Consider the following 23,869-nt stretch of genomic DNA (forward strand, 5'->3'; position numbering starts at 1 on the left):
TCCAGGCAGCATCCTGGTAAACCTCCTCTGAACCCACTCCAAAGCATCCACATCCTTCCTATAATACGGCGACCAGAACTGGATGCAGTATTCCAAGTGCGGTCTAACCAAAGTTTTATAGAGCTGCAACAAGATCTCACGACTCTTAAACTCAATCCCCCTGTTAATGAAAGCCAAAACACCATATGCTTTCTTAACAACCCTGCCCACTTGGGTGGCCATTTTAAGGGATCTATGTATCTGCACACCAAGATCCCTCTGTTCCTCCACACTGCCAAGAATCCTATCCTTAATCCTGTACTCAGCTTTCAAATTCGACTTTCCAAAATGCATCACCTCGCATTTATCCAGGTTGAACTCCATCGGCCACCTCTCAGCCCATCTCTGCATCCTGTCAATGTCCCGCTGCAGCCTACAATAGCCCTCTGTACCGTCAACGACACCTCTGACCTTTGTGTCGTCTGCAAACTTGCTGACCCATCCTTCAATCCCCTCATCCAAGTCATTAATAAAAATTACAAACAGTAGAGGCCCAAGGACAGACCCCTGTGGAACCCCACTCACCACTGACTTCCAGGCAGAATATTTTCCTTCTACTGCCACTCGCTGTCTTCTGTTGGCCAGCCAATTCTGTATCCAAGCAGCTAAGCTCCCCTGTATCCCATTCCTCCTGACCTTCTGAATGAGCCTACCATGGGGAACCTTATCAAATGCCTTATTAAAGTCCATGTACACCACATCCACAGCTCGACCCTCATCAACTTTTCTAGTCACATCCTCAAAAAACTCGATAAGGTTTGTAAGGCATGACCTACCCCTCACACAGCCGTGTTGACTGTATCCGATCAAGCCATGCTCTTCCAGATGGTCATAAATCCTATCTCTCAGAATCCTTTCTAACACCTTGCAGACGACAGACATGAGACTTACTGGTCTGTAATTGCCGGGGATTTCCTATTTCCTTTCTTGAAGAGAGGAATTACATTTGCCTCTCTCCAGTCCTCAGGTACGACTCCAGTGGAGAGTGAGGATGCAAAGATCTTTGCAAGTGGCGAAGCAATTTCATTTCTCGCTTCCCAAAGCAGCCGAGGACAAATCTGGTCCGGGCCTGGTGACTTGTCAATCTTAATGTTTGACAAAATTTTCAGCACATCAGCTTCCTCTGTCTCTATCCATTCCAGCATGCACACCTGCTCTTCAAAGGTTTCATTCACTACAAAGTTTGTTTCTTTCGTAAAGACAGAAGCAAAAAACTCATTAAGGGCTTCCCCTACCACCTCAGACTCCACACACAAGTTCCCTATGCTATCCCTGATTGGCCCTACTCTTTCTTTGACCATTCTCTTATTCCTCACGTAAGTGTAGAATGCCTTTGTGTTTTCCCTGATTCGTTCTGCCAAGCCTTTCTCGAGCCCCCTCCTGGCTGTCCTCAGACCATTTTTCAGCTCCTTCCTTGCCTGCGTGTAATCCTCTCTAGCTGAACTTGACCCTAGCTACCTCCACCTTATGTAAGCTACCTTCTTCCTTTTCACAAGAAGCTCCACCGCTCTCGTCATCCAAGGTTCCTTTATCTTACCCCTTCTTGCCTGTCTCAGAGGGACATATTTACACATCACATCCTAGTAAATCTCCTCTGCACCCTTTCCAAAGCTTCCACATCCTTCTTAGAATGCGGTGACCAGAACTGTACACAATACTCCAAGTGCGGCCACACCAGAGTTTTGTACAGCTGCAGCATAACCTTTTGGTTCCGAAACTCGATCCCTCTATTAATAAAAACTGAAACACTGTACGCCTTCTTAAGAGCCCTGTCAACCTGGGTGGCAACTTTCAAGGATCTGTGTACATGGACACCGAGATCTCTCTGCTCATCTACACTGCTAAGAATCTTACCATTAGCCCTGTACTTTGCCTTCCGATTACTTCTACCAAAGTGCATCACCTCACGCTTATCTGTATTAAACTCCATTTGCCACCTCTCAGCCCAGCTCTGCAGCTTATCTATGTCTCTCTGCAACCTACAGCATCCTTCGTCACTATCCACAACTCCACCGACCTTAGTGTCGTCTGCAAAGTTACTAATCCATCCTTCTACGCCCTCATCCAGGTCATTTATAAAAATGACAAACAGCAGTGGACCCAACACTGACCCTTGCGGTACACCACTAGTAACTGGTCTCCAGGATGAACATTTCCCATCAACTACCACCCTCTGGCTTGCTGAAAGAAGACAATTTCCGATCCAAACTGCCAAGTCTCTCACAGTTCCATTCCTCCGCATTTTGTACAATAGCCTATTGTGGGGAACCTTATCGAATGCCTTGCTGAAATCCATATACACCACATCAACCGGTTTACTCTCATCGACCTGTTTGGTCACCTTCTCAAAGAACGCAATAAGGTTTGTGAGGCACGACCTTCCCTTCACAAAACCGTGCTGAGTTGAGTTCAATAATTTTAGAGCTTGATCTCCCGTATGTCCTAGCTCCCAACCACTCACACCAGCTTTTGTGATCACAGTCTGCTACTATACACAACTCATTGTTATCCACTAACAGTCTCCATTAACAGCTATTCACCCTCTCAGCCAGATCATTATCCACTCCAAGGCCGATGTTTCAGGCCTAGACCCTGAATCAGTACAGGCATGGAGGGCCGAAGGGCCTGTTCCTGTGCTGTAATTTTCATTGTTCTTTGTTCCTACCTTCAGTCCAACTAGTCCCACTTGCCTCTGTTTGACCCATATTACTCCAAACCCTTCCTTTTCATGAACTTATCCAAATGTCTTTTAAACTCTGTAACTGCATTTGTATCCACCACTTCCTCTGGACACTTATTCCACACACAAACCACTCTGAGTAAAAAAAAATGTCATTCAGGTCCTTTTTAAATCTTTCTCCTCTCACCTTAAAAATACGTTCTCTCGTTTTTGAACTCCTCCGCCGTAGAGAGACGACTCTTGCTCTTCACCTTATCTAAGCTCATGATTGATTAAGAGGTCACTCCTAAATGGGACATGACCTGCCAACTCTTGTACTCAATACCCCGTCCAATGAAGGAAAGCATGCCGTATGCCTTCTTGACCACTCTATTGACCCGCGTTGTGACCTTCAGAGTACAGGGAAGAGAGATGAAGTCCCAAAGGCTGAATTTAGGGAGTCAGGAACCAGAATGAAAGCCAGGACTGCAAAGGCAGTAATCTTTGGATTGTTACCAGTGCCACATGCTGGTGAGGCTAGCAATTGGCAGATAGGCAGTGTAGTACATGGCTGGGGAGTGATGTAGGAAGGAGGGCATCAGATTTCTGAATAACTAGGACTGTTTCTGGGGAAGGTGGGTCTTGTTCTAGAGGGGTTGGTCTTTACCCAAACAGTGACAGGACTAATATTCTTGGGGGTGGATTTGCTAGCACTGTTGGATGGAATTTAAACTAGTTTGGCAGGAGGATAGGAATCTAAGGGGAGGATCTGAGTTAGCTCAACTGGGTGAGGGCTTAAGGAGAAAGAGAGTCAAGGTAGTAAGTAAAAAGCGAGAAATAGCTGACCAGTGTAGCACCAAGGTGAGTGGAAACCAGGTAGTGACAGAAAAAGTGAGCCTATTTCAAAACAAAGGTTCTTTTGGTGGAGGTGAGAAGAAAGTATAAAACTAGCATAAGGGCACTTTACCCGAATACTTGTTGCATTCAAAACAAGGTAAATGAGTTGACGGCACAGATCATCGCGAATGGGTGTGATTTAATGGCCATTACAGAGACATGGTTGCAGGGTGGTCATGACTGGGAGTTAACTATCCAGGGATTTGGAAGGACAGACGGGACGGTAAAGGGGTGAAATTTCAAGATGACATCAGGGCGGGAGTGAGAGATGATATGGGTTATCTGGAGAAAGATGGTGAATCAGTGTGGGTAGAATTTAGAAAAAGGAATGGGAAACAGTCACTGATAGGGCGTAGCCGATAGGCCACGAAATAATAACATCACAGTCCGGCAGGCAGTAAACAAAGAACACACTGATGCATGTAGAAATGGTACAGCACTAATCATGGGGGGGATTTTAGTCTACATATTGATTGGTGAAATCAAGTTGGTCAAGGCACATTGAATGTATCTGCAGTAGTTTCCTCGGACAGGTGGTGATGGAGCCTGTGAAGGAACAAACTGTCCTGGATCTAGTCCTGTGTAATGAGAACACGAGTAATGACACCTGGGGATCCTCTCAGCAGGAGCGATCATTGGTTGAAGTTAAAATATGGAGGGAGGGTGAGAATGTAAAATGCACTTAAACAAAAGATGAGGGAGGAGTTGGCTAAGGTAGACTGGGAGGAAAGATTAAATGGTGGGACAATTGAGGTACAGGGCAGGACTTTCAAAGTGATTTTTCACAGCACGCACCAAAAATATATACCAATGAAAGGCAGGACTGTGGGAAAAGGATAATCAGCTATGAATAACATAGAACATAGAACACGACAGCGCAATATAGGTCCTTCGGCCCTCGATGTTGTGCTGACCTGTGAAACCAACCTGAAGCACATCTAACCTACACTATTCCATTATCATCCATATGTTTATCCAATGACTATTTAAATGCCCTTAAACTTGGTGAGTCTACTACTGTTGCAGGAGGGGGAATTCCACACCCTTACTACTCTCTGAGTAAAGAACCTACCTCTGACATCTGTCCTATATCTATCACCCCTCAACTTAAAGCTGTCCCCTCTTGCTAGCCATCACCATCGGAGGAAAAAGGTTCTCACTGTCCACCCTGTCTATCGTCTGATCATCTTGTATGTCTCTATTAAGTGCCCTCTTAACCTCCTTAGAACATAGAACAGTACAGCACAGAACAGGCCCTTCAGCCCACAATGTTGTATACCTCAATTAGGTCCCCTCTCCTCCTCCTTTTCTCCAATGAAAAGAGACCGAGCTCAGTCAACCTCTCTTCATAAGATAAGCCCTCCAGTCCAGGCAGCATCCTGGTAAACCTCCTCTGAACCCTCTCCAAAGCATCCACGTCTTTCCTATAATAGGGCGCCCAGAACTGGACGCAGTATTCCAAGTGCGGTCTAACCAAAGTTTTATAGAGCTGCAACAAGATCTCACGACTCTTAAACTCAATCCCCCTGTTAATGAAAGCCAAAACACCATATGCTTTCTTAACAGCCCTGTCCACTTGGGTGGCCATTTTAAGGGATCTATGTATCTGCACACCAACATCCCTCTGTTCCTCCACGCTGCCAAGAATCCTATCCTTAATCCTGTACTCAGCTTTCAAATTCGACCTTCCAAAATGCATCACCTCGCATTTATCCAGGTTGAACTCCATCTGCCACCTCTCAGCCCATCTCTGCATCCTGTCAATGTCCCGCTGCAGCCTACAACAGCCCTCTGTACCGTCAACGACACCTCCGACCTTTGTGTCGTCTGCAAACTTGCTGACCCATCCTTCAATCCCCTCATCCAAGTCATTAATAAAAATTACAAACAGTAGAGGCCCAAGGACAGACCCCTGTGGAACCCCACTCACCACTGACTTCCAGGCAGAATATTTTCCTTCTACTACCACTCGCTGTCTTCTGTTGGCCAGCCAATTCTGTATCCAAGCAGCTAAGTTCCCCTGTATCCCATTCCTCCTGACCTTCTGAATGAGCCTACCATGGGGAACCTTATCAAATGCCTTACTGAAGTCCATATACACCACATCCACAGCTCGACCCTCATCAACTTTTCTAGTCACATCCTCAAAAAGCTCGATAAGGTTTGTAAGGCATGACCTACCCCTCACAAAGCCGTGTTGACTGTATTTGATCAAGCCATGCTCTTCCAGATGGTCATAAATCTTATCCCTCAGAATCCTTTCTAACACCTTGCAGATGACAGACGTGAGACTTACTGGTCTGTAATTGCCGGGGATTTCCTATTTCCTTTCTTGATGAGAGGAATTACATTTGCCTCTCTCCAGTCCTCAGGTACGACTCCAGTGGAGAGCGAGGATGCAAAGACCTTCGCAAGTGGCGAAGCAATTGCATTTCTCGCTTCCCAAAGCAGCCGAGGACAAATCTGGTCCGGGCCTGGCGACTTGTCAATTTTAATGTTTGACAAAATTTTCAGCACATCAGCTTCCTCTATCTCTATCCATTCCAGCATGCACACCTGCTCTTCAAAGGTTTCATTCACTACAAAGTTCTCTCCAACAAAAACAGCCTCAAGCCCCTCAGCGGTTCCTCGTAACACCTTCCCTCCATACCAGGCACCAGAGTTTTGGACAGCTGCAACATGACTTCATGGCTCCAAAACTCTACGAATAAAGCCTAATAGACCGTAAGCCGCCTTAACAACCCTATCAACCTGGGTAATAAAATGTGAAGCTGGATGAACACAGCAGGCCTGTGCTCCTGAGATGCTGTTGGGCCCGCTGTGTTCATCCAGCGTCACATTTTATTATCTTGGATTCTCCAGCATCTGCAGTTCCCATTATCACTGATACAATATCAACCTGGGTGGCAACTTTCAGGGATCTATGTACATGGACACCAATATCTCTCTGCTCATCCACACTACCAAGAATCTTACCTTTAGCCCAGTGCTCTCTATTCCTGTCACTCCTTCCAAAGTGAATCACCTCACACTTTTCCGCATTAGACTCCATTTGCCACCTCTCAGCCCAGCTCTGCAGCTTAAAAATAAGGGGTAGGCCATTTAGAACAGAGTTGAGGAAAATCTTCTTCACACAGAGAGTGGTGGATATATGGAATGCTCTGCCCCAGAAGGCAGTGGAGGCCAGCTCTCTGGATACTTTCAAGAAAGAGATGGATAGAACTCTTAAAGATAGTGGAATCAAGGGTTATGAGGATAAGGCAGGAACAGGATACTGATTGTGGATGATCAGCCATGATCATAATGAATTGTGGTGCTGGTTCAAAGGGCCGAATGGCCTACTCCAGCACCTACTGTCTAGTGTCTATTGTTTTATCTATGTCCCTCTATAATCTGCAACATTCTTCTGCACTATCTACCACTCCACCGACTTTAGTGTCATTCGCAAGTCTACTAACCCATCCTTCTACACCCTCATCCAGGTCATTTATAAAAATGACGAACAGCAGTGGCCCTAAAACAGATCCTTGTGCTACACCACGAGCAACTGAACTCCAGGATGATCATTTCCCATCAACCACCGCCCTCTGCCTTCTTACAGCGAGCCAATTTCTGATGGAAGCTGTTAAATCACCCTCAATCCCATGCCTCCAAATTTTGTGCAATAGTCTACCGTGGGGAACCTTATCAAACACTTTACTAAAATCCATATACACCACATCAACCGCTTTACCCTCATCCACCTGTTTGGTCACCTTCTCAAAGAACTCAATATGGTTTGTGAGACACGCCCTATCCTTCACAAAACCTTGTTGACTATCCCTAATCAAATTATTCCTTTCTAGATGATAAATCCTTTTTCTTATAATCCTCTCCAACACTTTACCCATAACCGAAGTAAGGCTCACTGGTCTATAATTACCAGGGTTCTTAAACAAGGGGACAACATTTACTACCCTCCAATCTTCTGGCACTATTCCTGAACATAATGACAACATAAAGATCAAAGCCAAAGGCTCTGCAATCTCCTCCCTAGCTTCCCAGAGAATCCTTGGGATACATCCCATGCGGCCCAGGGGACTTAGCTATTTTCACACCTTCCAGAATTGCTAACACCTTCTCCTTGTGAACCTCAATCTTGTCTAGTCTAATAGCCTGTACCTCAGTATTCTCCTCGACGACATTGTCTTTTTCCTGTGTGAATACTGATGAAAAATATTCATTTCGCGCCTCTCCTATCTCTTCGGACTCCATGCACAACTTCCCACTACTGTCCTTGACTGGTCCTAATCTTACTCTAGTCATTCTTTTATTCCTGACATACCTAGAGAAAGCTTTAGAGTTTTCCTTGATCCTGCCTGCCAAAGACTCCTCATGTCCCCTCCTGGCTCTTCTTAGCTCTGTCTTTAAGCCCTTCCTGGCTAACATGTAACTCTCAAGCGCCCTAACTGAGCCTTCACGCCTTATCTTCACGTAAGCCTCCTCCTCTTCTTGACAAGAGATTCAACTTCTTTAGTAAACCACGGTTCCCTCACTTGACCACTTGCTCCCTGCCTGACAGGTACATACTTATCAAGGACACGCAGTAGCTGTTCCTTGAGTAAGCTCCACATTTCAATTGTGCCCAGCCCCTGCAGTTTCCTTCCCCATCCTGTGCATCCTAAATCTTGCCTAATCACCTCATGGTTGCCTTTCCCCCTGCTATAATGCTTGCCCTGCGGTCTGTCACCAAAGTGCACACCTACCTCCAAATCTAACACCTGGCCTGGTTCATTACCCAGAACCAAATCCAAAGTGGCCTCACCTCATGTTGGCCTATCCACATACTGTGTCAGGAAACCCTCCTGCAGACATTGGACAAAAGCTGACCCATCAAACGTCCTTGAACTGTAGCATTTCCAGTCAATATTTGTAAAGTTAAAGTCCCCCGTAACAACTACCCTGTTACTTTTGCACCTGCCCAGAATCATCTTTGCAATCCTTTCCTCTACATCTCTGGTACTTTTCGGAGGCCTATAGAAAACTCCCAACAAGGTGACCTCTCCTTCCCTGTTTCTAACCTCAGCCCATACTACTTCAGTGGACGAGTCCTCATCAAACGACCTTTCTGCCACTGTAATACTGTCCTTGACTAACAATGCCACACCTTCCCCTATTTTACCACCTTTCCTGATCTGACGGAAACATCTAAACCCCGGAACCTGCAACACCCATTCCTGTCCTTGGTCTACCCACATCTCCGAAATGGCCACAACATCGACGTCCCAGGTACCAATCCGTGCGCCATATAACTAAGGAAATAAAAGAGGTTATCACACTGAAAGCTGATGCAGGCAAAGTGGGAAAGGTTAATGGGAAACTAGAGGATTGGGAAATATTTCAAGGTCAACAGAAAGCCACAAAATTATCTGAAAAGAAAAAGCTGGATTATAAAAGCAAGCTAGCTTAATATAAAAGCACATAAGAAAAGTTTCTACAAATATATAAATTAGAAGAGTGGCTTTGGTAAGCATTGGTCCTTTCGAGGATGAGAAGGGAGATTTAATAATGGGAATTGAGGAAATAGCCGAGGCATTGAATAAGTATTTTGCGTCCGTCTTCACGGTGGCAGACCTGAATAACATGCCAGTAATTCAAGATAGGGAGGCTATGGCAAGTGTCCTGGCCTGATGGAATGCATCCTGGGGGAGTAAAAGACAAGGTCGGAGAAATAGCAAATGCGCTCGTGGTGAATTACCAAAATTCACCGGACTCTCTGGCTGAATGGAAAGCGGCAAATGTGACACCACTGTTTACAAAAGGAGCTACACAAAAGGTGTGTAAGTAGAGGCTGGTTAGCTTAACTTCTGTAGTAGGGAAAATGCTTGAATCTATCATCAAAGAAGAAATAACGAGACACGAATCACAGATGGTTGGTTTGCAGGTGCAGGAGGTAATTAAGAAAGCAAATGGAATATTAGAACACAGAACAGTACAGCACATTATAGGCCCTTCAGCCCATGATGTTGTGCTTAACTTTTACCCTAAACCTAAGGTCGATTTAGCCTTAAACTATCATCCATATGCCTATCTAATAGCCGCTTAAATGCCCCTAATGAGGCTGATTCCACTATCCTCTCCGGCAATGCATTCCACGCCCCGACCACTCTGAGTGAAGAACCTACCTCTGACATCTCCCCTATCTCTCAGAGCCCTTTCCAACACTTTGCCCACCACTAACATAAGACTAACCAGCCTGTAATTTCCAGGATCATCCCTGTTCTGTTGTTTGAACAAAGGAATGATATTTGCCACTCTGCAATCTTCGAGTACTATACCCACGGCAGTGAGGACAAAAAGGTCATCGCCAAAGGTCATTGCCAAAGGCCCTGCAATCTCATCACTCACTTCCCATGGAATCCTTGGGTAAATCCCATCAGGCCCAGGGGACTTGTCTATCTTCAAGTTGCTCAAAATTCCTAGTACATCTTCCTTACTGCTGGACATGTATATGGTCACAGAAATTTGAGGGTGCATACATGAGGATCAATGGTCGGCACAACATTGTGGGCTGAAGGGCCTGTTCTGTGCTGTACTGTTCTATGTTCTATGTTCTATCAACCTCCTCGAGCCTACCAGCCTGTTTCACACTATCTCCCATACAACTAGGTCCCTCTCAGTTGTGAACACTGAAGAAAAGTATTCATTAAGGACCTCTCCTCTCTGTTTAGGCTCTGGTCATTCTCTTATCCCTCGCATTGGTGTAAAAAGCCTTGGGGCTTTCCTTGAATCTATCTGCCAAGGTTTTCTCATGCCCCCTTATAGCTCTTCTAAGCCCCTTCTTCAGCTCCTTTCCTGTCTAACTTGTACCCCTCTCGAGCCTTTTCCGTTCCTTTTTTCCTAAACCTTACATAAGCGTCCTTCTTCCTCTTAACCAGTCGTTCGACCTCTCTCGAGAACCGAGGCTCCCTCACCTAACAGCATCTTCCCTGCCTGTGAGGGACAAACATATCGATCACATACATTATGCATTCCTGAAACAATCTTCACAATTCTGTGGTGCTGTTCCCTGACAGCATCTGTTCCCAATTTCTGTTACCCAGTTCTTGCCTAACTGAATTGTAATTACCCTTTCCCCCAATTATCAACCTTACCCTGCTGTATGTACCTACCCTTTCCATGACTAATGTAAGAGAAAGAGTTATGAACGTTACTGCCAAAGTGCTCTCCTACCAGCAGGTCTAACACTTGGCCTCGTTCATTGCCAAGGACCAAATCCAAAATGACCTCTCCTTGTGTGGGTCTATCTGCATATTGTGACAGGAATCCTTCCTGAAAGCACTGGACAAAATCCACTCCATCTAAACTATTACAACTGAAATGTTTCCAGTGAAAGTTGAAGTCACCTGTGACTACAGCCCTGTGACTTCTGCACCTTTCCAGTATCTGCCTCCCAATCTGCTCTTCTACTTCTCTGCAACTATTAGGAGATCGGTGAAAAAAAACCCCAACAAAATGACTGCTCCTTTCTTCCAGATCTCAACCCAAGCTGACTTTATAGACATATCATTCTCGAACTGCCTTTCAGTAGCTACTATACTCACCCTGATATTTCCAAGTACTGACCCATGCTCCTAAGTTCATCGGCCTTATTTCCGATACTTCTAGCATTGAAGGATACGCACCTCAAACCATCTCGGTGTCCACAATTATGCTCCATCGACCGCATTTCTTTATAAACCACCTCACTCCCTGTTGTGTCCTGTGGAAGGCTGAATACCTCATCCTCTGAATTATAAATCCAGCTCCCCACCCCCTGCCAAACTAGTTTAAACCATACTTCATTGCTGCAGAGATGGAGTTTAAAAACAGGGAGGCTATGCTGCAGCTGTGTGGGGCCCTGTTCAGGCCACACCTGGAGTACTCTGCAGTTTTAGTCTCTTTAGATGAGAAAAAATGTACTGGTATTGGTACTGGAGGGGGTGCAGAGGAGATTCACTAGGTTGATTCCGGAGTTGAGAGGGTTGGCTTAGGAGAAGGATTGAGTACAAAGAACAAAAGAATAAAGAAAATTAAGTGCAGGAACAGCCCCTTCAGCCCTCCAAGCCTGCGCCAATCCAGGCCCTCTATCTAAACCCTCTGTACATTGGGGAAATGAAGCATAGACTTGGTGACTGCTTCGCAGAACATCTGTATTCTGCTCACAAAAAAGACCCAGAGCTACTTTTCCCTGCCACTTTCACCCTCCCAGCCTGACTGTTAGCAACTCCTTTACCTACCCACCTGTCTTTCCCTCCCTTTAGGCTCTATCCTATCGTTTCCTCCCTACCCCACCCACCGCCCTGTTTTCTGCATATTCACTGACATTTTCCCAGCCACCATCAGTTCTGAGGAAGGGTCACCGGACCCTATCTCTGTTTCCTCATTCACAGATGTTGCCAGGCCTGCTGAGCTTTTCCAGCAACTTTGTTTTTGTTCATGATTTACATCATCCACTGTTCTTTTGGTTTTTATTGGAGAAACTTGAGTTGTTCTCACTGGAACAATGGAGGTTGAGGCGCAACCTGTTGGAGTCTACAGGATTATGAAGGGCATGGACAGAGTGGACGGTCAGAAGCTTCTCCCCAAGGGGGGGAAGAGTCACTTACCAGGGGCCATGGGTTTAAGGTGCGAGGGGCAAGTTTTAAAGGTGATGTACGAGGCAAGTATTTTACACAGAGGGTGGTGGGTGCCTGGAACTCGCTGCCAGCGAGGTCGTGGAAGCAGATGCTGCAGTGACTTTTAAAGGGCGTCTTGGCAAGTACATGAGTAGGATGGGAATAGAGGCGTACAATCGGTCGGTGCAGCCTTGGAGGGCCAAAGGGCCTGTTCCTGTACTGTAATTTTCTTTTCGTTTTTTGTTCTTGTTCGATCTAACTCTCTCAATTCCTGTTCTAAGTCCACATTTCTTTTTCTACCTATCTTCCTGGTACGTAGCACATTCTGGCTGTTCCCCGTTGCTATTCAGGAGGTCCTGCAGTCACTCTGAGACATCTCTGACCCTGGCACCAGGGAGGCAACATACTATTTGAGAAACTCATTTACCGCCAGAGAACATCCTGTCATTTCCATTCCTGTCGAGTTCTCTGTCACTGAAGCTTCTCTCCTGCTGTGCAGCAGAGTCAACTGTGGTGCTACGAACTTGGCAGTTGCTGCTTTCTTCTGAGAGGCCACCCCCCAAAAGTACCCAAAACAGTCTATCTGTGAGACTGACCACCTTTGAATCCTAGTTTCTGCCTCCCTGTATTTTAATTAGACATGTAACAATCATCCTACAATCTGCTGTAAATTTGCCCTCCCCACAGACACCACCAGACCCACTCACTTTCTCCAGCATTCTGTGAGGGGGTCACACCGTGAGGTCACTGTTCAGAGCTATCAGCTTGATGCGGGGCTGGGGCGGGGTGCAGCTGGTAGGTAGAAATGTTGAGAGTTTGGGTGTCACAGTATTGGGAGCTGATAAATCGATGCTGTACTGTGCAATCCTGTGCTGGCTGGAGATCCTGCTGGAATTGTATAAAATATAAACATCTAGTCAGTTAGAATACAGCAGATTTGAACTATTGAAGGCCAATACCACTTCCAGGTTGGGAATGTTGTCCTTTCTGAAGTGACAGTCAATCCTACTTAGTGTTCTCTGTTTGTCTTTTACAGAGTTGTCAGAGACACCGAAAACCAGCAAGATGGTGAGTAACATTGTTCATTCACTGGTGAGTACTAGGTGCCCCTCAAAGGCAGCACCACACCCAAGGCTCCTCTGTCTAGCTCACAGTGAGGACCACTGTGAATACCGAGTGTTCTGTTTATATCCGACACTGAAAGCAACTCAGTATGTCTGGCAATGAGACGCATCAAACCTTTTTCTTCAGGACAGACCTGGTCCCTGTGGTTTATTTAATTAATGTTTCTTCGCTTCTGCATCCTTGCATGTCGTGTGACAGATGTAATGACACAAACAGTGAACTTGAGGTTGTAGACTCGCTGGATACCAGTGCAGTCCATATGGTGTATCCTTATTGACAGTTTTCTTCCGGTTTGGCCCATGTAGTTTTCTCATTGTCCTTGCATGATGTTTTGCAAAGACTGTGAGAAACATTACATGGGCTAAGCCAGAAGCAAACTGACAATAAGGATACACGAACGCCAACTAGTCACCAAGAGACCGACCAATTCTCACTGGTCTCAGTATACATGACAAAGAAGGACACAAGTTTAACTGGGACAACACATCCATAATAGCACAAGCCAAACAGAGACACACCAGGGAATTGCTGGAGGCGTGGAACTCCATCAACAAACACATTGAATGAGACCGTGTGTACAAACCACTGAGAAACAGAACGAGAAGGGGTCCCAAACACTACAACAAACCGAGGCATATACACAACAAGTGGGACACAACACTGATGCTTGACCAGAGGCACACTGACGATGTTACCTAGCAGGGAGACAAAATAATTGCAATCAAACCCATCGGGTCAGCGAGCAAGTCTGTAACCGCGTCCACTACCTGAGCTGCAAATCTTCTCAAAAACTTGAAACAGTTAACTTCATGGAGTTGTTCTCACTCCTGACCCCGGCTATCTTGCTCACTAACCCCCGCCACCTCTTGCTGCCACCCACCAGCCCTCTCTCCTGGTGCCTGCTCTCACTGCCCCCAGCCCTCATGTTCTGGCTTTCGCCCGCTCCCAGCTCCCTGCTGTCAGTGGCCCCTGCTCATGCTGCTGCCCCCACCTTCAGTCATGGCTCCGCTGAACCGCCTTGCCTCCCACTATCAAGGTCTGAGAGTGAAACTTAACTGTCGCTGAATGGGAAGGCGCTGCTTTCAGAGGGAGCTCTGAACTCTACATCTCCCTCCCTTTGTCTGTTTTGACTGGAATCTTTGGGGGTGCCATTCACCCTGGGCACTGTAGAAAACTCTGAGTCAAATCCTGCAGAAGCTGTTGTCAACTTTCTGGTGAATTGGAAAAAGCGGTGCTCAGCAGGTCAGTTATTGTCGGGTACCTGTGCTTTTAAGAGCAAGGCATGTTTCAGGTGGGTAACCATTCTGGACTTGCAGATAACCTGTGCTGAAATATCCGCTGTTTTCTCTGAACTGCTGAATTTTTCCAGCACTTACTGGTTTGTTTATATTTGAATGTAGTTTCTCTCTGTTTTTACTCAGTGTTTTCCCTGATTATCTTGAACATTAATCGCCTGTTAATCTTCTCAATTTCACAGATTTCAGGATGCCTCATGTTTTTTTGTCACTTGCAGTTTCTTGGTGCAGTCCAAACTGATGTGACCGCTTGGTTTTCCCAGACTGCCTTTATTCCATTCTCTATTACCATGGAGACCCTTTTCCAAATTCTTTCTATCTCCAAATGTCAAGCAACCTTGTACTTGACTTACAAACCCTGGGATCTTTGGAATCATCTCCCAATAATGACTCTCGTACCAGCACTATTCATGTTGATCTGTTCGGAGCTGGATGAACACAGCAGGCCAAGCAGCATCTTAGGAGCACAAAAGCTGACGTTTCGGGCCTAGACCTTTCATCAGAAAAGCGCTTTTCTGTTAAAGGGTCTAGGCCCGAAACATCAGCTTTTGTGCTTCTAAGATGCTGCTTGGCCTGCTGTGTTCATCCAGCTCTATACTTTGTTATCTCAGATTCTCCAGCATCTGCACTTCCCATTATCTCATGTTGAGCTGTGTTCACTGTACAACTCAAAGTAGTGTAATGTGATGTCCAACACCCCACTCCTCCCTGTGTTGACTGTATTTGCGCCTGTTGAGTGTACAACTGTCCATTCTCCTTGTTACACTGAAAGCTGATGAGTTCATCTCCTCCCTAATGCACTGTAGTTGTAACAAGAAAAAAAGAAAAAAGACTGCACTGGTTCAAGAAACTGGCTCACAAGCATCTTCTCAACAGCTAGAGATGTGCGGATACCTGCTGTCCCAGTCAGCAATGCCCACATCCCATGAATGAATTTAAAAAGTGAGACCGAGTGTTTTCTGACTGCAGTGGTATTAATCTTTGTCTTTTAACCTTTCACTTTTATGCAGCGTGGAGCAAAGCCCAAAAAGGTGGTGCATGTTGGTCTCTGTCTGTGTTTATATGGCATGAGCATTTTCCTGCACATGGTCATTACAGCTTCCATTTGGCAACCTATCCTCAGTAAATCTGTTAGTGTGACTAAATACTGCTCCCATATCACATTGTCATCAGGGTTCGCTTCATACAGCATGGCTATCATAATCAGTCTGTGAGAGAGTCTGTGCGTGTGGGGGTGTAGGGGTGTCTGGCTGCAGGTGGCTATCCCAGTCACTCTGTGTGTGCGTGTGTGAGAGTAAGTATGTGTAGTCCCAGCTGCAGATGGTTATCACAGCCACGGTGAGTGTTGTCCCTGGGAAAGATGGATATCAGACTGTGGAGACCCAATAGAAAGGTAGTACTGTGTGGGGGTTGAGTATTGGAAACACAGGATGAGGGGGATCAACTGTATACGTAGCAGGCTGGCCAGTGTAAATGTAGGGAACTGAAAGAATCGCTGAAAAATACCAGGGACTCACCAGAAGTGAAGAGGCCAATGGAATTCACTGGAAATATTATGCATGGGGATATGAACTGGAAATGAAGAGATGCCGCTGTGTTTCCTAGTACAGGGGAACGGAATGTAGCACTCTCAGGAATTCATTTTGGATGGGGACTGACTGAGGGACCTGATGGCAGGGAAACACTGACAGTGCAAGGGCAAGATGCAGTTTTTGTGGAATTTGCTGGGAGGGAAGTGCAAAGAGTTCCATTGCAGATGATGAGCCCAGGTCCCATTGGAAATGTATTGTGGGAGAGTGTAAACCTATTCAGAGTGTAATGCATTGGATCAACACACTTGTGAGCATAGGTCAAGGAGAATCTGCTGAGAGCAGAGTCCTGCTTGCCCAGTAGGCTAGTGAAACCAATGGGACAGTAATCAGCTGGGAGTGTGGTGTGTGGGGATGTGAGCGCAGAGCCTGGATGATCCCCTGGTTATGTAATATACGGGGAGTGAGGAGTGCACAGGAATTCACGATGAGTTTATAAAATTTCATTCTTGGGACGTGGGCGTCATTGATTAGACGAGCACTTATTGCTCTTGCCGAATTGCCCTGAGTTAGCCACATTATTGGTTTGGAGTCACATTGACTAGACCAGGCAAGGATGGCAGTTTGCTTTCCTAAAGAGATTTAGTAAAGTGGTTGCATGTTTGTTCTTCAATTGCCGTTAGGCTATTTTTTAAATTCCAGATTTATACTATTTAATTGAAATTTCACAATCTGCCATGGTGGCATTCGAACCCCTGTCCCCAAAGCCTGGAACTTATTAGTCCAGTGACATGACGAATGCGCCAGCCCTTCCCTCTGTGTCTAGAACATAGAACATTACAGCACAGTACAGGCCCTTCGCCCCTCAATGTTGTGCCGACCTGTCATACCGATCTCAAGCCCATCTAACCTACGCTATTCCATGTACGTCCATATGCTTATCCAATGACGACTTAAATGTACCTAAAGTTGGCGAATCTACTACCGTTGCAGGCAAAGCATTCCATTCCCTTACTACTCTCTGAATAAAGAAACTACCTCTGACATCTGTCCAATATCTTTCACCCCTCAATTTAAAGCTGTGCCCCCTCGTGCTCGCCGTCACCATCCTAGGAAAAAGGCTCTTCCTATCCACCCTATCTAACCCTCTGATTATTTTATATGTCTCAATTAAGTCACCTCTCAACCTTCTTCTTTCCAATGAAAACAGCCTCAAGTCCCTCAGCCGTTCCTCGTAAGACCTTCCCTCCATACCAGGCAACATCCTAGTAAATCTCCTCTGCACCCTTTCCAAAGCTTCCACATCCTTCTCCAAGTGTGGCCACACCAGAGTTTGATATAGCTTCACCATAACCTCTTGGTTCCAGAACTCGATCCCTCTATTAATCAAAGCTAAAACACTGTATGCCTCCTTAACAGCCCTGTCAACCTGGGTGGCAACTTTCAAGGATCTGTGTACATGGACACCGAGATCTCGCTGCTCATCTACACTACTAAGAATCTTACCATTAGCCCAGTACTTTGCCTTCCGGTTACTCCTACCAAAGTGCATCACCTCACACTTGTCTGTATTAAACTCCATTTGCCACCTCTCAGCCCAGCTCTGCAGCTTATCTATGTCTCTCTGTAACCTACAGCATCCTTCGTCACTATCCACAACTCCACCGACCTGAGTGTCGTCTGCAAATTTACAAACCCATCCTTCTACGCCCTCATCCAGGTCATTTATAAAAATGACAAACAGCAGCAGACCCAACACCGACCCTTGCAGTATACCACTAGTGAGTTTTGAGAAGATTTGTACCTCAGGTTGAAATTCTGGATGTGAGTTTGCTCGCTGAGCTGGAAGGTTAGTTTTCAGACATTTCGTCACCATTCTAAGTAACGTCATCAGTGAGCCTCCAACAAAGCGCTGGTGTTATATCCAGCTTTCTATTTATGTGATTAGGTTTCCTTGGGTTGGTGATGTCATTTCCTGCGTTGGTGATGTCATATCCTGTTCTTTTTCTCAGGGGATGGTAGATTGGCTCCAAATCAATGTGTTTGTTGATGGAGTTCCGGTTGGAATGCCATGCTTCTAGGAATTCTCGTGCGTGCCTCTGTTTGGCTTGTCCTAGGATGGATGTGTTGTCCCAATCAAAGTGGTGTCCTTCCTCATCTGTATGTAACACCACTTTGATTGGGACAACACATCCATCTTAGGACAAGCCAAACAGAGACACGCACGAGAATTCCTAGAAGCATAGCATTTCAACCGGAACTCCATCAACAAACACATTGATTTGGAGCCCATCTACCATCCCCGGAGAAAAAGAACAGGAAATGACATCACCAACCCAAGGAACCCTAACCACATAAATAGAAAGCGGGACGTAACACCAGCGCTTCGTCGGAGGCTCACTGATGATGTTACCTAGAATGGTGACGAAACGTCTGAAAACTAACCTTCCAGCTCAGCGAGCAAACTTACATCCAGATACCACTAGTAAGTGGTCTCCAGGATGAACATTTCCCATCAACTACCACCCTTTGTCTTCTTTCAGCAAGCCAATTTCCGATCCAAACTGCTATATCTCCCACAATTCCATTCCTCCGCATTTTGTACAATAGCCTATTGTGGGGAACCTTATTGAACGCCTTGCTGAAACCCATATACACCACATCAACCGGTTTACTCTCATCTACCTGTTTGGTCACCGTCTCAAAGAACTCAATAAGGTTTGTGAGGCACGACCTTCCCTTCACAAAACCGTGCTGACTGCCCCTAATCAATTTATTCTTTTCTAGATGATTATAAATCCTATCCCTTATAACCTTTTCCAACACTTTACCAACAACTGAGGTAAGTCTCACTGGTCTATAATTACCAGAGTTGTCTCTACTCCCTTTCTTGAACAGGGGAACCACGTTTGCTATCCTCCAGTCATCTGGCACTATTCCTGTAGACAATGACGAGTTAAAGATCAATGCCAAAGGCTCGGGAATTTCCTCCCTGGCTTCCCAGAAGATCGAGGATAAATCCCGTCCGGCCCAGCGGACTTATCTATCTTCACCTTCTGAAGGATTTCTAATACCTCTTCCTTGTGAACCTCAATCCCACCTAGTCTAGTAGCCTGTTTCTCAGTGTTCTCCTCGACAACATTGTCGTTTTCTAGAGTGAATACTGTTGAAAAATATTCATTTAGCGCTTCCCCTATCTCACCTGACTCCACACACAACTTACCACTACTATCCTTGATTGGGCCTAATCTTACTTTCGTCATTCTTTTCTTCCTTAAATACCTATAGAAAGCCTTAGGGTTTACCCTGATCCTATCCACCAACAACTTCTCATGTCTCCTCCTGGCTCTTCTGAGCTCTCTCTTTAGGGAGCTCTCTCTGTCTACATGTCCAGAAAATAGCACACTTCGTGACTTTTAGTTAATTCTTGGGAAGTGTGTTTTGCTGGCAGCACTAGCATTTATTGTCCATCCCTAAAATCAAGATACTTTGAATCTGAAACAAGTACAGATTGCTGGAGAAACTCGACAGGTCTGGCAGTATCTGTCGGGGGAGAGATAGAGGTAACGTTTCGAGTCTGATTTAACTTTTAAAAGAAGTTCTGAGGAAGAGTCATACTAGATTTGAAATGTTAACTGTTTTTCTATCCATACATACTGCCAGATCTGTTGAGTTTATCCAGCACTTTTTTTTAAATTACTTATTGAAGTGTGACAGCAAAGTGCCAAAAAAAATTCTTCAAGTGGAATACGTTTTGAACAAAATCTAGCGTATCAAAACTGGACATCTTTCATTTGGAAAATTGTAGCGTCTAATCCTGCTCATGGAAAGATGTTGCTCAACTTGAAAAGGTTCAGCAAAAAAATACAAGGATATCGCCAGGGCTAGAGAGTTTGAGCTACAGGGAGAGACTGAATAGGCTGGTGCTATTTTCCCTGGAATTTCGGAGGCTGACGGGTGACCTTAGAGAGGTTTATAAAATCACAAGGGGCACAGATAGTCTAAAACTTAGAGGGCATAGATTTAAGGAGAGAGGTGAAAGATTTGAAAGGGACCTGAGGGGCAAGAGGTGGTGTGTGTATGGAATGAGTTGCTAGAGCAAGTGGTGGAGGCTAATGCGATTATAACAGTTAAAAGACTTGTGGATGGGTATATGAATAGGAAGGCTTTCGTGATATGATCCAGATTGCTGGCAAATGGGACTGTGTCAGATTTGGATATCTGGCTGGGTTAGACTGAAGGGTTGAGGTGGGTTGGCTTGCCGAGCTGGTTTCAGTAACAAAACGTCTGCAGAACGACAAACCAGCTCGGCAAGCCAGCCAACCTCAACACCTACAACCCGAGCTACAGATCTACTCCAAACCCTTATGGACTGAAGGGTCTGTTTCTATGCTGTACATCGCTATGACTCCATAATCGCCCAGAGGGCAGTTTTGAGTCAACCACATTGTTGTGGGTTAGAGTCACATGTAGGCCAGACCAGGTAAGGATGGCAGTTTCCTTCTCTAAAGGACATTATTGAGCCAGGTGGGATTTTCCAACAATCAACAATGGATTATTGGTTATCATTAGATTCTTAATTACAGTTATTTTTAAAAATGTAATCCAAATTCCACTATCTGCCATAGTGAGATTAATAGTCTAGTGGTAATTGCACTAGAGTTGCCTCCTATTGGAAATATAGCACTCAGGTGTTATTTTGAGGCTGTAGTGTGCTAGAGAATTCACTAGGGGGTATAGAGGTCCTGGTCAGAGGTCTCAAGGATTGAGCAGACTGGTTTGAGGTCGGGGGACCGAGCATGGGAGAGATTAGGGGAGCAGCTTGCTCTAAGCAGGCTGTCCTCCAGCTCGGCTTCCCCCAAATGAAACAGATAAACAAACTCAACCTCTTCAAGCCAATCTCTGTTCAGAAAGCCCCAGGGAGGACTACAGGAGACTAGCTATTATCATGTGATTTACTAGAACTCTTACTTTGAAACAATCTTCAATGTCTACAGTGAACCTGCAAAGATTTCATTGAAAGAAACCATTCCAGGTATGTCTGCAAATCTTGAAATAAATTCCTTTTTCTACATTCCTTCAAAACCTGAGCCCTCAAAGCAATAATAAATATAATCATCTTTGCAATACCAGGGGCCTGAGTGCAGGCAAGCTGTGGGTCATGGGGGAACTGAGCGCGGGCAGGTTGTGGGTCACGGGGGAACTGAGCATGGGCAGGCTGTGGGTCACGGGGGAACTGAGCGCAGGCAGACTGTGGGTCACGGGGGAACTGAGCGCGGGCAGGCTGTGGGTCACGGGGGTACTGAGCGCGGGCAGGCTGTGGGTTACGGGGGGACTGAGCGCGGGCAGGCTGGGGTTCACGGCGGGGGCTGAGCGCGGACAAGTTGGGGTTCACGGCGGAGGCTGAGCGCGGGCAGGCTGTGGGTCACGGGGGCTGTCCGTGTGCATGTTGTGGGTCACAGGAACTGAGCACGGGCAGGTTGGGGGTCACGGGGGGACTGAGCGTGGGCAGGCTGTGGGACACGGGGGCACTGAGCGTGAGCAGGCTGTGGGTCACGGGGCTGAGCACAGGCAGGTTGTAGGTCACGAGGGGCTGAGCGTGGACAGGCTGTGGGTCACGGAGCTGAGCACAGACAGGTTGTAGGTCACGAGGGGACTGAGCGTGGACAGGCTGTGGGTCACGGGGGACTGAGCGTGAGCAGGCTGTGGGTCACGGGGCTGAGCACAGGCAGGTTGTAGGTCACGAGGGGCTGAGCGTGGACAGGCTGTGGGTCACGGGGGACTGAGCGTGAGCAGGCTGTGGGTCACGGGGCTGAGCACAGGCAGGTTGTAGGTCATGGAGGGACTGAGCGTTGACAGGTTGTGGGTCACGGAGGGGACTGAGTGCAGGCAGGCTGTGGATCACGGTGGGGCTGAGCGTGGGCAGGCTGTGGGTCACGGGGACTGAGCGCGGGCATGTTGTGGGTCACGGGGACTGAGCGCGGGCATGTTGTGGGTCACGGGGACTGAGCGCGGGCATGTTGTGGGTCACGGGGACTGAGCACGGGCATGTTGTGGGTCACGGGGACTGAGCGCGGGCAGGTTGTGGGTCACGGCGCTGAGCTCGGGCAGGCTGGGGTTCACAGCAGGGGCTGAGCATGAGCAGGCTGTGGGTCACGGAGCTGAGCACAGACAGGTTGTAGGTCACGGGGGATTGAGCATGAGCAGGCTGTGGGTCACGGAGCTGAGCACAGACAGGTTGTAGGTCACGAGGGGACTGAGCGTGGACAGGCTGTGGGTCACGGGGGACTGAGCGTGGACAGGTTGTGGGTCACGGGGGACTGAACGTGGACAGTTGTGGGTCACGGGGGGGACTGAGCTCAGGCAGGTTGGGGTCACCGGGGTTGGCGGGGGGGGGGGGGGGGGCGCTGCGGGGGTGGGGACTGATCGCAGGCAGGTTGGGTGTCACAGGGGGACTGAGCGCGGGCAGGTTGGGGCCTTCGGTACAGGCAGTAGCGGGTCACGGGGACTGAGGGCAAACATGTTGGTGGTCACAGGGGCCTGAGCACCATACTGCTGAAGCTGAGATTGTATGAACTGCAGTAGCTGGAATCAGAGATAACACAGCAGGCCAGGCAGCATCTCGGGACCCTTCTTCAGAAATGAAAGGGTGAAGGGAACTCAGAAATAGAGAGAGGAGGGGTGGGGTTGGTGAGAGTGAGTGGGGTGGTGATAGGTAAGTACAGGGAGGCAGTGGTGGTGATTGATTAGTGAGGTCGGACGGGCAGGTAGGTGGGAGAGGAGATGGACAGCTTGTGTCAGGTCAAGTAGGCGAGAGGGAGGATGAGTCGGGGTAGGGCTGGGACCCAGTGTTGGCACCCCTCTATGTTAGTGCTCCAACCCGGTCTACTGTATCTCTTGCTCCTGATGTGGCCTCCACTACACTAGTGTGACTTTGGGGACTGATTTGTGGAGGATCTGCGCTCTGTAAGCGATAATCGACAACGTCTTCTGCTGCTCACCATTTTCGCTCCCACCCTCACCTGCGCCCGCACTCGCGCCCCCTGGGTTCCCTCCAGTGCCACATGTCATCACCCACAAAATGGAGGAGCAGCATCTCATATTCCACCTTGGGAGCCTACTGTCCCTTAGCCTAACTGGTGAAATCCATGTTTTTAAAATATCCCCACCACCACCCCCCCACCACCCCCGGCCTCATCCCATGACCAACCCTCCCTCTCTTCTCCGCCTCCTCAACGTGACACACCAGTCCATCTTCTTTCCCACCTATCCGCCCATCCTACCTCACTGACCGATCCTCACCGCTGCTGGCTTACAGTCGCCAATAACCATCCCACCTGCCTTCCCCAGCTTTGACCCACCCTCACTCTCATCTCCTTGACCTGATACAACCCGTCCATCTTCCACCCCATCCTCACCCCCTCCTGTCCTCCTCCCTCTATTTATTTCCCTGCTTCCTTCCTCCTCTCCAATTCTGAAAAAGGGTCCCGACTTAAAGCAGCTACTTTCCTGCTCCTCTGATACTGCCTGATCTGCTGTGTCCCTCCAGCTGTGTACTGTATTGATACTGCAGAAACAACTACATTCAAACACCGGCCGAGAAATGTCAGTGAACGAGTATGGTAACATTCCAGGACTGCAGGATTATCTGTGGTGAGGTCCTTTTGGAAGTTTGAAATCAGGGATTTT

General features: G+C 47.1%; 1 protein-coding gene across 8 annotated transcripts in view; it reads left to right on the forward strand.

Annotated features, from left to right (window-relative positions):
* The window catches only part of LOC125456566 (dynactin subunit 1-like), a 216,923-nt gene that overhangs the window by 65,556 nt on the left and 127,498 nt on the right, over nt 1-23,869 (forward strand). For 6 of the 8 annotated variants that reach the window (XM_059650884.1, XM_059650863.1, XM_059650866.1 and 3 more), the window contains exons 4-5: nt 13,268-13,299; nt 15,662-15,682. In XM_059650884.1, coding sequence (XP_059506867.1) covers nt 13,268-13,299; nt 15,662-15,682 — 53 coding nt within the window. The remainder of the gene's footprint in view (nt 1-13,267; nt 13,300-15,661; nt 15,683-23,869) is intronic. The other 2 variants (XM_059650871.1, XM_059650873.1) reach the window with 1 other exon arrangement.

This window comes from Stegostoma tigrinum, chromosome 1, assembly GCF_030684315.1.
Source record: "Stegostoma tigrinum isolate sSteTig4 chromosome 1, sSteTig4.hap1, whole genome shotgun sequence".
In the NCBI taxonomy this organism is placed as follows: Eukaryota; Metazoa; Chordata; class Chondrichthyes; order Orectolobiformes; family Stegostomatidae; genus Stegostoma; species Stegostoma tigrinum.